The sequence below is a fragment of the Bidens hawaiensis genome, unplaced genomic scaffold (genome assembly GCF_021521415.1).
Source record: "Bidens hawaiensis isolate Kalapana, Puna unplaced genomic scaffold, B.hawaiensis_p1.1 tig00035963_1, whole genome shotgun sequence".
In the NCBI taxonomy this organism is placed as follows: domain Eukaryota; kingdom Viridiplantae; phylum Streptophyta; class Magnoliopsida; order Asterales; family Asteraceae; genus Bidens; species Bidens hawaiensis.
The window spans coordinates 73,333-89,226 of record NW_027496271.1 but is presented as its reverse complement, the minus strand read 5'-3'; the positions used below and the strand labels follow the sequence as shown (position 1 = coordinate 89,226).

The 15,894-nt window shown below is 34.9% G+C and overlaps 1 protein-coding gene and 2 pseudogenes across 2 annotated transcripts; 2 read left to right on the top strand and 1 right to left on the bottom strand.

The window, feature by feature from the left end:
- Nucleotides 1–851: 851 nt before the first annotated feature.
- On the top strand, nt 852–5,655 carry LOC143588051 (isocitrate dehydrogenase [NADP]-like). The gene is made up of 15 exons (XM_077069164.1): nt 852–1,080; nt 1,146–1,189; nt 1,273–1,382; nt 2,020–2,057; nt 2,416–2,493; nt 2,933–2,986; nt 3,076–3,177; nt 3,268–3,356; nt 3,445–3,548; nt 3,624–3,692; nt 3,821–3,936; nt 4,119–4,153; nt 4,227–4,369; nt 4,526–4,648; nt 5,254–5,655. The coding sequence occupies exons 1-15, from the start codon at nt 852–854 to the stop codon at nt 5,345–5,347; spliced, it is 1,428 nt and encodes a 475-aa protein (XP_076925279.1). The 3' UTR covers nt 5,348–5,655.
- Nucleotides 5,656–9,712: 4,057 nt separating this feature from the next.
- On the top strand, nt 9,713–10,498 carry LOC143588057 (glutaredoxin-like; annotated as a pseudogene).
- Nucleotides 10,499–10,940: 442 nt separating this feature from the next.
- LOC143588052 (anthranilate phosphoribosyltransferase, chloroplastic-like) lies at nt 10,941–15,558 on the bottom strand (annotated as a pseudogene). Its single transcript, XR_013145018.1, has 10 exons — nt 15,125–15,558; nt 14,910–15,053; nt 13,508–13,669; nt 13,175–13,258; nt 12,566–12,754; nt 12,401–12,491; nt 11,628–11,687; nt 11,426–11,544; nt 11,224–11,358; nt 10,941–11,126 (listed from the first exon to the last, which is right to left on the bottom strand). The product of XR_013145018.1 is annotated as an anthranilate phosphoribosyltransferase, chloroplastic-like (transcript).
- Between the last annotated feature and the right edge of the window lie 336 nt (nt 15,559–15,894).

The following is a 15,894-nucleotide window of genomic DNA, read 5'->3' as shown; positions in this document are numbered from 1 at the left end:
TAATATACAAAGTTATATTAAATGTTTAGTCAAGAAAACGTGTTTGGAATCTTTCATAAGAATAAATGGTTGAAGACCTCGATGAACACATGCTAACACTTTTCTCTTAATACAATTAGTTTTGATAAACATATTAATAGTACTATTATCTTGATAGTATAAATCACCAACATATTTTGATTAATCATCCAATCTAGTTGGTCGACACAAATTTTCCAAGATGCTTAACGTTGTTTTGTAAGTGTTAACAAACTTGAGTGTGACCTTAACTAACCTGAACAAAATCAAGAAAAACACATATCTATGTTGATGGTCTTACTTAAAACTTATTGTTTTACAAACACAAAACACTCCTTGTTGATTTATATTCTAAAGTGATTTGAACTTTCCATAGACGATTTACATGTGCAAAGGCATTCTCAATTGGTTTTTCTCTCGTTTATAAATAAAATATTTTTATACCTTTATCATTTCATTTCTCATTCACTCACATTCATTTGAAAAAAATATTGAAAAATTATAAAGGAAGAATAGTGTTTTCTTTAAATTTAAACAATACCAACAAAATTTAATCTCCCTTCTACTCACAACCACTCCAGTCACACTTAGAAACCAGTAACACACTCGTATAATGTAAAGAAACCCCTTAGTTTACATTACCAATTCATTATCAAATTAATCAACCAAATTCATTTTAATGATATTTTCATAATTATATATATATATATATTGAATCCAAGTAATGTAAGTTGTTAGAACATTTTAGAAAGAATAAACCCGGTTAAATGTATAGTCGGCGTAAGTCCGTAACGCATTAGCACAGCATCAAAGCTGACGAATTGACAATCACAATGCTCAGTCTGAAACTCCACCGTGTGAGCCTGACCACCATGTTATCTTCATCTATCAGAAACCCTAGCTTACCATCACCTTACAACCTCCTTTGTTCCGTCAAATCCACCACCAGTATCCTTCCAATCTCCACTCACTCATCCAAACTCTCACTTCGCTGCTTCGCCTCCGCTACCATCACCGCCACCGATAAAATCCCCGTACAAAATCCAATTGTCGAGATGGACGGTAACTATTACCACTTAATTACTACTACTTAGAATTATTATTTTGTTACTTTTTTTATATCTTAGGTGATGAAATGACGAGGATTATTTGGCAGATGATTAAACACAAGGTTTCATTATATATTTTTATTTTAATTGTTCACCTAATCGAGTTTAGAGCGTTTCTCTGATGACTTATTGTTTTTTATTTCAGCTGATTTTACCGTACATAGATTTGGATATTAAGTATTTTGATTTAGGCATTTTGAATCGTGATGCTACAGTCGATGAAGTTACTTTTGAAAGCGCACGTGCTGCGTTAAAGTGAGTCTTGCTCCTTTATTTTGTTTTCCTTCTGGATTGCATTTTGTATATGATTATGAATGATTTTTGCTTGTTTAATCATGAATTGACTTCATATTGTAATGTATTTGTGAATGATCGTTGTATGCATGGATGTTCTTATTATATCACGCATACCTATTCCACATATCACTGTTTACAAAGGAGCAACTGTTAACTGTGTTGCTGCTGATTGTTGTTAGATAGAATAGATGCGAATGCTAATATGAATTTGTATAGTACAATTTATACACAAGTTAGGCCAGGCCTGCATAGTTCAAGGAGGTCAGGTGAACTATATAAGCAGGAGCTTTGTGCTTAGGTGATGCAAATTAGAGAAGGAACTGCATTCCATGGTTAAAATTGGCATTAGAATCACTTTTTTATTCACAAGTCATCTTGTGGAGTTTTTGATTTGTAGATAGTGTGATATAACTGAAAGCATGAATGGAGTGATAGTATTGAAAATGGTAATCATATGTAAGATTAAATAGCACAAGAAGAGAAGGGAGAAGGGATGATTTTAGACTTTTGGTGTTGCCTGTCAGTAGACTTTTTTTTTGTTATCCATTATACTACTGTTACTTGTAGGCTTACCCAACTTGTTTATGCGTTTCAGGTATAATGTTGCTGTAAAATGTGCTACGATTACACCTGGTTAGTCACTCTCTGTAAACCTACTTCTAGTGTGTAATAACTTCGTTCTGCGGGCAGAAGGGTGATTCATTTGCCAGGGTGGTCCCAGGTGTCTGGGACTCCTGGCTTTTGCTGTTAAAAAATGTATTAATTCAAAAAGATTGGCCTCTTCACTTTTGCACAATTTTTTAAACAACTAACTTTTTATTTGTTTAATAGAGTCTAGTAACTGTTTTATGATATCTGGTGTTAATCCTTTGTTTCGAAATCTTAGTAGTCTTCGAAAATCCTTAAATTCATTTTACTGTCTTGTCGGTCTTGATTTCTTGATTATGCTAGTTATATATCAGATTTTTGTAATTTGTTTCTAATGTTGCAGATGAGACAAGAGTCAAGGAATTCGGATTGAAATCTATGTGGAGGAGTCCCAATGGCACAATCAGGAATATTTTAAATGGTTTGTATATGATCTCCTTAGTCATAGTTGTGAGAAATTTCAACACAATTGATCTCTTGTTGCGTTTCTTAAATTGCACTCCAAACTTCTTACCCTGTGTAATCACCTAGGGTAATTTACAAATTTCCTTTTTGAGTAATACTTCTGAAGAGGGACATTCATCTAGTCTAGATAATTCACGGGATGATTTTAAATGTTCCAAGTCTTTAGTGAAGATTAGTTTTGTTCATGGAATTTGTATGAGTATTTCTTTTTATTTAAATTCTTCTAAATATTTTGTATGTTGCTCTGTTTATAAATTGTGAATTTATCCGAAGCACTTAACATATCACTTTGACCTTTCATATATTATGTTTGTATTTACATTTTATTTTAGCATTTTTAGTATATAAGTTTTAGTTGTAAAATTTTTTAACTAATTAATGATATTTGGTGTCAGGGACGGTTTTTCGTGAGCCTATTCTGTGCAAGAATGTTCCAAGGATAGTTCCAGGTAAGATCTTACTCCCACTCACAACATATGTTGGGTAACCATGGATGACTGGCGGAACCCTAATTTTATCTCCGGCATTAAATTTGCAGGGTGGAAGAAACCGATCTGTATCGGCAGGCATGCGTTTGGTGACCAGTATCGTGCTAAGGATGCAATTATTAAAGGACCGGGGAAACTCAAGATGGTTTTTGGTATCTTAGAAATGACCCTGTTTCTAATTATATTATACTTGAAAACATAAACTAGATTTATATAAGGTGACTGTTTCATGATTTGATCAGTTCCAGAGGATGGTGAAACTCCCACGGAGCTTGATGTTTTTGACTTTAAAGGTCCTGGAATTGCACTTGCTATGTATAACGTTGATGAGGTTTGATTTGTTCGTTTTGCTTGGAATCATATTTTTATAGTATAAATTAATTAAAATCTTACCATGAGAGGTTTATGCTTTTTGGTAGTCCATTCGTGCGTTTGCTGAATCATCAATGGCAATGGCACTTTCAAAGAAATGGCCTTTATATTTAAGCACCAAAAATACTATTCTGAAGAAATATGATGGCAGGTAACACCGTTAACAGTATCACTCTTTTCTTGTTAGTAATTTGCTTAATGATTTACCCTACGTTGATCACAACAGGTTTAAGGATATTTTTCAGGAGGTATATGAGGAGAATTGGAAGGAGAAATTTGAACAACATTCAATATGGTAATTTTCGTTATTGGTTAGAATTGGTTTTGTTATTTTCTTGGTGGTGATTGTTGGATGATATATTCTTTAAAAATGTTCATGTTAATAATGTTTATTCTAATCGGTGATCTGTTGCTTAATTGAAGGTATGAGCATCGGTTGATTGATGACATGGTGGCTTATGCACTGAAGAGTGATGGCGGATATGTATGGGCATGCAAGAACTATGATGGAGATGTACAGAGTGACTTACTTGCCCAAGGTGATATTGCATTCTGATGCAGGCTTGTAGTTGTATATGAATTGGTTGTTACTTTTGAAATAGGCACCTAGTACTTACATTTGAATAGATTAACCAAATATGTTGTTAACTCACTGTTGGCACCCTTTGCGAGTGAATGGCACGCTCTGTATTCTGACTAAATTTTCAATATTTATTTGCAGGATTTGGTTCTCTGGGCCTTATGACTTCAGTTTTGGTACATATATTAATCCTTACCTGAGAAAGTTATGTGGTTTTAGGACTGCATGTTAATCATGTATGGTTTGCAGCTATCGTCAGATGGGAAAACATTGGAAGCAGAGGCAGCCCATGGGACTGTAACCCGGCATTTTCGGCAACACCAAAAGGGAAATGAAACCAGCACAAACAGTATTGCATCTATTTTTGCATGGACAAGAGGTCTCGAACATCGGTCTGTAATCTGTTTCTTTTATCACCTTTATGTGTTCTAAAAAAACGTTCATGTTAATAATGTTCATTTTTGTTAAAAGTTTTCTACAGTGTTAAGTGTTACTTCTACTGTTAATGCATTCTCCTGATTTGGTTTATACTGCATATTATTGTGCAGAGCCAAGTTGGATAATAATGAGAGATTGGCAGATTTCGTTCAAAAGCTTGAGAGCGCGTGTGTTGAGACTGTTGAATCAGGCAAAATGACCAAGGATCTTGCCATTCTAATACACGGACCCAAGTGAGTACTGCTAACGCTATCCTAATAAATTTAGTATGCCCTTAAATTTAGTACTGTTACCTGAATGTGATTGCATACCCTTTTGACCGCATGTTATTGCTGGCCATTCTAAATGATTTTCTATGATATGTCTTGAATTCGATTCTATTGTAAGTGTACATTTTGACCCGTCTACTTATGAATGGGATGATCTGGGTTTCTTTTAGTCCCAAAAGGGATCAAATGAAACTTTTTTAAGCTAAAGAGATGCAACCTCCTAAATCATTTTGTTCAAAGATCCAGATTATAATCTTAATAATCTTGTATTCGTATTCATACCCAGTGTAAGAATCAGCAAAAAGTGTTATCGGGTCCATACTGAAGTATGATCTATTTCATCCTGTTACTCAATATGCCCATTTAGATTTAGGTACCTCTATATTTCATGCATCAAAGCTAGTTCTGAAAAGTGGTTTAGTATTAATTCACTATATAGTAATCTAGTAAAACTAGTTTAGTCATTATAAGATTACCAACTTAAGTCATTGACCAACATGACATGCTGCTTTGACTTTCTAGATACTTTTAAACCAGTGGCAGCTTCTGAGATAATTGCATGTGTACAGGGCATCAAGGGAATTCTACTTGAACACTGAAGAGTTCATTGATGCGGTTGCTCAGAATTTGGAGTCAAAGCTTCAGCCTCTTGCTGTTCATTAAAGTGGTATCGGCTGACAATATCAGGCCCATGTTTTGATTGATTTCTGCTGACAATGAACCTTTGAGAAAGGATATCAGACAACAACAAATACATAATACTGCAGGGAGGCTTTTTGAAATTACATGTCATCGTCTTTCTTGCCATTTTTTTTGTTTCATAGGATTGGTCACTTGGTTCAAAGCTGAGTTTGGTCTTACAGAGGCATTGTAGACAGGCTCTAATTGTTTTCATGGTGGATGTTTGATGCTTTACCTTTTTGGTACCATGATTTTAGGTATTTAGTAGTGTTTACAGGTGGTGATGCTTTGATAAAATAGTAATCTTGTTACTTGGATGTACCTCACTGCTTCGGTAGAGGTAGCAAAATAGGTGCCATGGCCTGTTCAGTAATGTGGGTAACTCAATAGAATAGTATTGGGATTACTCTATAGAATGGTTACCAACTTTGAAATTTGTTCCAATCAGGTCACTGATAAAAACTTTTGTTTCAATCAGGTCATTGAACTTTCATTTTTGTTCCAATCATAGATATTTTACCTGGATAGCAAGTAATCTAGGTTTTTTTTTAATTTTTCAATGTTTTTACTTTGTATAATAACTTTTAAAGGTTGCGAAAATTAATAAAAATGAGAAATATAATTTTAAAATTCCGAAAATTTGTAAAAAAATGCGGAAAATTGAGGTTCGAGTTAGAACGGGTCAAGGTCGGAACGGGTTTCAGGTCAGTTTATTTTTTTTGAACCAACGAATCAGCGCGTTTTCAACACGTTACAACTCGTTTTAACAGCAAAAACTCGTTTAAGCGATTTTTCAGTTTGTTTCAGCACCTAACAGCTCGTTTAAGTGATTTTGCAGTTCGTTTCAGCACATAACAGCTCGTTTAAGCGATTTTTCGGTTCGTTTCAGCACCTAACTGCTCGTTTAAGCGATTTTTCAGTTCGTTAAGTGCTGAAACGAACTGAAAAATCGCTTTAAACGAGCTGTTAGGTGCTGAAACAAACTTAAAAATCGCTTAAACGAGCTGTTAAGTGCTGAAACGAACTGAAAAATCGTTTTTAAACGAGCTGTTAAGTGCTTAAACGAACTGAAAAATCGCTTAAACGAGCTGTTACGTGCTGAAACGAACTGAAAAATCGATTAAACAAGCATTTGATGTTAAAATGAGTTGTAACGTGTTGAAAACGCGCTGATTCGTTGGTTTAGAAAAAATAAAACTAACCCGAAACCCGTTCCGACCTTGACCCGTTCTCACCCGAACCTCAATTTTTCATTTTTTTTTGCAAAATTTCGGAGTTTTAGTTATATTTCGCATTTTTACTAATTTTTGCAACATTTAAATGTTATTATGCAAAGTAAAAACATTGAAAAATTAAAAAAAAAACTAGATTATCTGCTATCCAGGTAAAATATCTAGGATTAGAACAAAAATGAAAGTTCAATGACCTGATTGGAACAAAATTTTTACCAGTGACCTGACTGAAACAAATTTCAATTTTTGTTTCTATTTTATTGAGTAATCCCAGTAGTATTAAGTTTCTCATTTGATTCACTGAAGTCACTTAAAACTATGTTTAAAGTCACTTAACTTTGTTCCAATCTTGTGTGATTACTAAGTTAACAATTAATCAGACGATTATGTAGTAAAGTAATTTTCCTTTTCAGTTCCAACTGCTTATGTGGTTTACTAAACAGCGACGTTGTTTTAGTTGAAAAATTAATAAAAACACGTATATACGAGGTGTTTTAGCTGAAAATTAATAGAAACATGTATATGCGAGGTGCGTTTACCAAATGCCTAAAGATAATTTTTGGTCTTTCAGTAATATCCGTTGAAGCTAGTTTACCTTGAAGGCTAGAGTGAGTTGCTAATAAAATCATCATATCAATAATCTCTGTTAAAGCTTGTTTACCTTCCCAAACTATTTCACTGGGAGGTGCGTTTACCAAGCACCTGTGATTTTTTTGTCAAGCCTCAACTTCACCTTGATCACCAAATATGGCTTATTTCAGATTTCCTAACCGGTATTTTGTCATTAAGTCTCATGGGGATTTTGATGCACCAGTAGTGGCAGAACACGAGAGCCGAAGCTAGTTTCTTTTACGTGAAAAAGGAGAGGGGTTGGGGAGGATTTTGGCTATGGTTGGCAAAATATAACGTTGTGTTCTTGAGTCTAATTAATGGAAGGAACTGGGATGAAGCGGGGAAAGGTCATGTTCTACGTATTTTTTTTTTCGAAAGAAGTGGGGAAAAATGAGAGGAAAATGAGGAAGATGACGCTTATCTTCTTCACTGGCTTTATTTTCAAATCGGAGAGGTTTGTAGAGAAACAAGTCAATCTAATCAAACTACAATTCTTTGAAGTTCCTCAAATTTCCGTAAACCTTTAGTAGAAACAGTAGGAGGATATGTTTCATCGTTGCTTTTCTATTATGTTTTCTCGAAGCTTCTTCTTGTTCCCAAGTCTTTGTATCTCTCTTATTTTCCCCTTATATATTCTTGTCCCCAATATCTACGCCCTGCTTGCGGTGCGCGCATATAATGTATATATGTGTGAACCCTTGGGTGGGCAAAAGTAAAATTGCACTAATTTTGACGTTATTTTACTAATCACGTGAAAATAACGTTAAAAGTGGCGGAAGGTTAATCAGGCATCATGTGGTGGCGTTGATAGCCGAAAGACAAGGGCACATGCACCAATCAGCCGGTGTCCCGATGATTGAGTGTTATGTGCCTTATGTCCAAGGCTTGATGCAAAACTACTATCGAGCCGGGGGTCTCACCGGAAGCAGCCTCTCTATCCCTATGGGATAGAGGTAAGGCTGTCTACATCTTACCCTCCTCAGACCCTACCATAGCATTGCTATTGGTGGGATATACTGAGTACGATGATGATGATGATGATGATATTCTTGTCCCCAAATCCTCATGCTTGCATTCAATTCTTTGGTTAAAGGTTCAATCAAACCCAATAAAGGAATTCATGAATTTTGCATGCGGGTGATTCTTATAATGGAATTCAAGTTGGTTTGCAAGGCAAAAACATTTTTATACAGGCCTGCTAGTAGTATATAGCCTAGAATGAATCGTTTGTGTGATCAAACACAAATTATTTGAATTTGATGGGGACTACATTATGTTGTACTAGCTTTTGTTGTTATCTAGGATAGTTTGTGTTTAACTAAACTCATTTGTATTTGTATAAACGGTTTTTGATGGATTTAAATTCCATGGCTCCGCCACAAAACACGAGTCTTAAATATGCTAGTTAACTATTATTATATCATGCATTACGATAATAGTATAGACAATATGACATAATTGGTACCTTATCTTTAAGTTACTTGATGGAAGTAACTATTTGTGTAAAAAGGTATAAATGTAATTTACTTTGAATGCCTAATATTATTGAGAAACTACAGGAAATACGATCATCATAACACAAATAAACTATTTTCCTCTAAAATCCTCCATCAAATCAGGGAATCATAATAGGAATGAAATGGCTTCATAGTCTTCATTCAAAGCCTTGATTTCAACAAGTTTTGATTATTTTGATGTATGACTCCTCTCAGTAGATCGATTGAACTGACAATCGATCCACACTCATCCACTCATGATGCTGTTCTCAGTCAAGAATTAATCAACATCAGATGGTTATCGCTAGTTTATCCCTAAAAAAGCCATAGAAACCATACGGGTTTGAAAATTAAAACAATTACACATTCGTCTGCTGCCTATCTTTGGCGACCATTGCCCACTTTTGTCCATCTCCGATCATTGCCCCTATCCTCCTAGTTGCGCATCTAGTTGTCATCTCCCTAGTCAGCTATTATTTTGTTTTACTTATGTTTTCGTTTATTTAGTAGCTTATTACAAGTTTGGAGTATTTTATTTTTTAATTACGTAGATGTAGAGGTGCACAGAAAAACCGGTCCCGGACATGACCCGGCGGTTCCTACCGGAACCGGACCGGACCCGATCCTACCCACGGGTGCGGACCGGGCTTCGGATTTTCCAGCTGGAACTATATCCGGAACGGGAACCGACTCGGACGCGGTGGAACCGGTTCCACCAATACCCGGTCAAAACCCAACCCGAAAAAAACCTGATGAAACCGGTCAATACCCGAATCTGGTTTGACTTTTATTGATTATACCCGAAACCGGTTCCGGTTACTAAGAATACCGGTTTGTGGACTTCTATGTAGATGGCTAGATGGGGGTACAAGTGAGTTAAAGGCCCCACTAAACATCACTTTAGTCGATCCTGGTTGACCCACCCGTGTAAGACGTACGTCACCACTTATACCAATTAATCGTTTCATTCCAATTTCACACAGCACAGCACAGCACAACACAAGAGTTGATTCTTTAGGGTTCGTAAACCATAATTATTATTAGTCCATCTAAGCTAGCAATGGCTTTAGCCAAAGTCAAGGATCTCGTTTCAGCCAACCCTGTCCTCGTCTTCAGGTATCATTCTATTTACCTTCCATTCTCTATTTCTATTTCTATTTCTATTTCTCTTCCGAATCACAAATAATGTATATATATTTTTTAACAGCGTACTGTGTGAGCGTTAAGAAGTTGTTAACCGACCTTAATTCTTCCTTCAAACCTATCGAGCTTGACTTAGAAAGTAAGTAATAGTTCCTCTATATATCTTGTATGTACACACACTGTAATTGTTATTTAGATGACACTTCACAACAACTGAAATTATGTTATGATTGCAATAAATCACAACTCATTTTTGACAAACTTCCATAAATTTTGGGTACAAACCATGCGCGTTGGTTTGAAAACATTCTTAAATTAATTTGACTGCTGGTGTTTCACCTGAAAAACGTCTAAAACCCCGTGTACGTGTATCTATGTCTGCTGATGATGGAAGTGAGATGCAATCAGCATTGGACTGGTCAACGAAGCGTACCAAATGTCTTCATTGCCGGCAACCACATTGGTGGCTGTGACAGTAACGTCTTTATTCATTTGTTTGACATTTTTATAGTTTTCCCAAATGAATAAAAAATGTAATGTCTGTGTCCCACAATAATATTATGTAGGTACTGTTGCTATGCACAAAGCAGGAAAGCTTGTTCCCCTCCTGACTGACTGAAGCCAAAGCAATTGCTACCAAGTCATCCTAAACATTAACCATTCTCATCTCATGGTATTGGTATCTTTATAAACAGAGTTATACACTTTATCGGAATCTTGCATTTGAATGGTCAGTTTTGTTTTCACGATATAATGCTGTCTGAGACCAGTGATGATTGTTCAGTCAAACTATTATTATGGGATACCAAAAAGATCTTTAGGGTCCTTTTGAATTTGAAAGTTACATATTATGTTTAATGGGTCTAAATGGGTAAACTGAAATAAAAGAATGGGTTTCAGATAATGCACAAAAAGCTTCTGATACTGTCACCACCCAAGGGTATTGTGTGCACTCTTATATGAGTAGATGATCGCGAGAATGCGTCTTTGAATACTCTTTTATAGTAAATAACCAAATATTCACTTTAGTTTTGCGGAATAACAAACTATTGAAACATCAAACAATCGGAGCACACATTAAATATACCTGACCTAGCAATCATGGTTTTCAACATAATATTGGTTCAATCAAAGTAAAACCTTCAAACAGTCTTCATCAACTGAACTAATTCAACATATAGAATGACGAAAATAAAAGCTTATTCTCTATGTAGCTTTGACGTCGATCCTCTACTTAACTCACTAATGCACGGTGGCAAGCTCTTTAACCGTCTGCAACTGAAACAAAACCAAGGGTGGTTAGCAGTCAGTGGGGTCCCTTAAGTTTTCCAATAATGAGCACTCGCTTACAAAAAATCCGAGGGTGGCAACTTACATTTGAGACAGTGATCCAACGGTCTAGTGTTGTAAGAGCCTTCCCGGATTGATGCGTTTCTTGAGCAAGGGCCACCGCTTCAGCCAAGGTGCCAGCATGTTCACTCACCATAAGTGCTGCTGCCGCATTTAAGACCTGAATCATATGTTTTAGTTGCAGCATCTGACCAATTTGTTAAATGCTCCAATGATTTAAGGCTTACCAGTGCATCTGCTATCGGTCCTCTCTCACCCGAAAGTACATTTCTTAGTACCTGTGCATTGTATTTTGGGTTCCCCCCTCGTAGATCCTCAATCGTGCATCGAGAAATTCCAAAATCCACTGCATATGGTCAAGTTACATACGCGTTTAGGAACCAGGTCGTGTCTCGGCCTTAAGAAATAATAGTGAAAGAGAGTTCTTACATGGGTTGAAATGGAATTTCTTGATCTTTCCAGGTGTCACATCGAAAACTATTCCTGGACCTGTGTCATGTTTGATCGATCATAAAGATGGCTTAAGGTTTAAGTAGCAAGAAGGGCGGGTTGGGTACTAAAATGTTACTTTTAGTAGGTGTCGAAACCGTTAAAACACTAAGCATGTTTAAAACACAATATTATTACGGAATGATCTAATTTGCCTCTATCCCGTGCTCATGGTCTGATGGTGGTTTTGACAAATTTGGGCCAAGCCGCTAACTACAGTTTTAGAAAACAACAAAATCTGGCCATTTTGATTTTAGTGGTTTAACCTGATTTTTTATTTTATTCAAAAAATTGTTAGTATGTGTCAACCTTTTCAAATGAATATATGGTTTCTGATATATTATGCATATAATACATATGCATAAATGTATATTTCGAAAAGGAGAAAAATAATAAATAATAAAGGTGAAACGACTGATTCGGTTTACATGTCTGGTTCCATATTTCAAACCATGGGCCTAACCATTAAACCGTCAAAACTGAACCGTATAAATCTCAAACCGATCGAACCAGCTGACTTGCTTCTGTTTAGCCAGTTCAGTTGGTTTCAACTAACACCCTAGTTTGAACTCATGGAAGAATTCTAGCTAAACTTTTTAATTCGAGCCGATGAAAGTTGAAACACAACCTAAATCGAATAATTTATAAGTAAATGGGTCAAAACGCCCCCACTATATTAAGCAACACTTGGATCAAGACAGATTGATATATACCGAGTGGGCTCATCTCATCCAAGCCTTCGGAATGAGCAACTAAAGCTCGTTTCACGCCATATCTTTGTAGAGCTTTCGCCATTTTAGTAACCTACCACCAAAAGAAAAGTTAAATGACAAACATCAGGTAATGTAGTTCGTACAACGTTGGAGGAACAAACATACCATGTCTTCCTTGTACACCCCAACGACCACAAAGGGAACCCGAGCCGGATTGAGCATTGGACCCAACATGTTGAAGACCGTCTTCACACCTAGCTTCTTTCGAACCGGTGCAATGATTTTCATTGCTGGATGATACTTGGGAGACATCATGAAACCGATTCCCACTTCTTCCAAACATCTTTTCACTCCCTGCTCAACAAAACAGAGTTTAATGTATACTGTATGATACATAGGGTGTTCATCGGTTCGGGTCTTGGTTTGAATATTTTTTGGTTGGAACTGAAACCGAAACGAATTCAAAGTTTGTAAAACAAACTGAAAACGGAGTTCTAAATTGGTTCAGTTTAATTCTAAAGAACATATTTCAAGATGGGTGTTAATTGGTTAGGCTAAATGTAACAAATAAGAAAATATATATATTTTTTTTAGTTTTCTAGAATTGAAAACTGAACTGAAAACTATTACCTAATTCAGTTTCTGTTTAAAACTGAACCAAGTATTTAATTCAGTTCGATTTTCAATGGTTTCTTAGGTGCAGTTTAAACACTAATATTTGACTCTAAAAAGTCAAAATGTAGATGTGTTTATGAAGAATATATATATACTGACCTCAGGTTCCAAGTTAATGTTGACTCCCAATTCTTCCAGCACATCGGCACTTCCGCAAGCAGAAGAGCTGGATCGGTTTCCTTGCTGATCACCAGATTATTTAAGTTATTAATCAATGATGAATATATATATGTTCTAAAATTTTAGAAAAGATTTGCTAAGTTTTACTATGTTATTTGGAGTAAAGTATTATGAAACAGTCAAAAAGCCGAAAAGGTTGAAGGAAATTTTCAGTATAGATTAGTATTAAAAAACTTACATGTATAACCTATAAGACATTTTATCCCAAACAATAACTATATTAAAGATGAAACCATTTAATAAAAATGTGACCTTAGCAACTTTAGCACCACAGGCAGCAGCAAGTATTGCAGCACCAGTTGATATATTAACCGTGTTAGCTGCATCTCCACCCGTGCCCACAATGTCAACCGCATCCTCTATCCCCTCCACTTTCTGGCTGCATTTGATCATCGCCTTCGCTAACCCTACGATCTGTATTTTACGATCAATTCTATAATCTAGTAAGTAGTAATCATCATATAGTGATTAAAATTACTAATAGATTATCATATGTAATTATGAATCCATCTTTTTATATTCATCTCACTCAAGTGTGGGATATGTATATAACACGTAAAAGAACAAGTACTAAATACTATATAACACGTTATCATTTTTAATCGTGTCGTGCGTATGTAGATCCGTCCCTAAAAAGGTAGTTAGTTTCTTTTAACCCTATTAAAAGTATATATTAAAAATTTTAACCCTATCAAAAGTAAACTTTAAAAGGTTAAGTAATCATAAATAATTTCGTATCTTATGTTGTCGTCAATATCTAACTAGTAACTACTAACGTGTGACGTGTGTACATATATATTAAATAAAAGATAAGATATAAAATAAGGGACAATGACGTGATAACAACATACTTTATAAACACATTTTTATATGACATATATATGTTTTTATACCGTTTAATTAGTTTCACATGTAAAGCATGTGTGGTGAAACATGAGTGGTGAGACTATACATTATTTACAACTGCAGTTACAAATTAATGCAAATTAATTAATTTATTTATAAGTTCATGACACCATAGCCCATAGAATAAAAAGAATTGATAGTTTGTGAAAATAATAGCTACAATCTGATTTTAGCAGATACCGACAGATATTTGGATATCAAAATTGACAGCCTAATGTTAAAATTAAATGACTAAAAAACACATGACAGCCTAGAATCAAAATTAAATGATTAAAGCACACGTGAAGTAATTAAATTCATGATTCATGCTTATTCACAAGGAATTTTTGATTAAAACTTGAATTGCTTATGACATTATGTTACAAAGTCTCACAACTTCAAACGAGTTGAAAGTTACGCTTATTATATCTTGAACCGTTTTTTATCACACGCTTGCTTTTATCCCTTTACCACAGACATAGCTGATTAATCTTTTATTAACATCGTATCAGATAAAAAACATAAATTATATTAAAAAAAAAACGATTAAACTAAACAATATATGTCCCTCAAGGGACAAGGTGTGACGGTAAGGTATGCCTTCTATTCTAAAAATTGACGGTTCAAATTCTGCAATATGCAGAAAATACAGGTGAACTATAATTTATGAGTATGTTAGTTTGCCGTTGGAAATAAACATTAAACAATATATATTTTTTTAACGATCAACAAAATATTCATGAAATATATGTTTGCTTGAACTACTAACCTCTTCAAAAGTTTCTCCTTTGGCTCTAAGAAGAACAAAAAAAGCACTGATCAGCGCTTGATTACCCTCTCGTAGCAACAATTAGAGTGAGCTTTCCGCCTCCTGTTCGCTCAAATTGACACAATCCAGCAAGTTCTCCATAATCTGCTTATATAAACGCAACATCTAATCACACACCGCTTCAAACGCACTACTAAACAACTTTAAATAATGACCTCCTTTGGAAAACAAAGCTGCAGATCCAAACGCGAGCAACGAAACCGAGTTTTCGTTGCTAAAACGTTCGGATTCTTCCATGAACCGAACCTGATTCGGATCTGAGGTGATGAAATGGTGTGGTGGTGGAAAATGGAAGAAGTGCAAAGAAAGGATGCTGCTGCCATTAGCTAGTGATTGTTGTGCAACTATATGATCAGGCTGTGAGATAGAATTGTTTATGATTTATGTACGAACATAATTGAAGTTATTGCGTCATCATATAGCATTTATGATACCTCAACTGCCTAACATTAACTCTAGGTAACATTCTTTAAGCCACTCACGCTTTTTACTCTTAAGAAACTAAACATACATTTAACATTTTACCATCGTTTTAGACTTTTAGAACAACAATATGAGAGAAAATCTATCCCAGTAACTATTCAATAAAAACAAATGGCCTATTTTTCTTTATTCTCACATCTCACTTCTATTAAATAATAATATATTTTTAAGCAATATTTTCTTATAATCTTTAATTTGTGACCTATTGATTTGCTAACTCGTATCAAAGTGTGATATCACAAAACCAAAGATCTTTTGGTATTAAATAATTATGTTAAAAGAATATATATTTAGAATTTAGTATAAATTTAGTTATGAGTACTTATTATTTAATTTTAGATAGTGAATATATCATTAACCAAATAAATGTAATATGAAATTAATCATGAACTTTCTGAATAAACTAGTTTTTTTACTTAAAAAGTTCTATTTAGAGTGAATT

Coding starts and splice junctions, on each gene's coding strand:
- LOC143588051 (XM_077069164.1), top strand. CDS start 852: ATGCTCAGTCTGAAACTCCACCGTGTGAGCCTGACCACCATGTTATCT. Junction 2,987..3,075: donor TGTTCCAAGGATAGTTCCAG/GTAAGATCTTAC, acceptor TTAAATTTGCAG/GGTGGAAGAAACCGATCTGT. Junction 3,178..3,267: donor GAAACTCAAGATGGTTTTTG/GTATCTTAGAAA, acceptor TGATTTGATCAG/TTCCAGAGGATGGTGAAACT.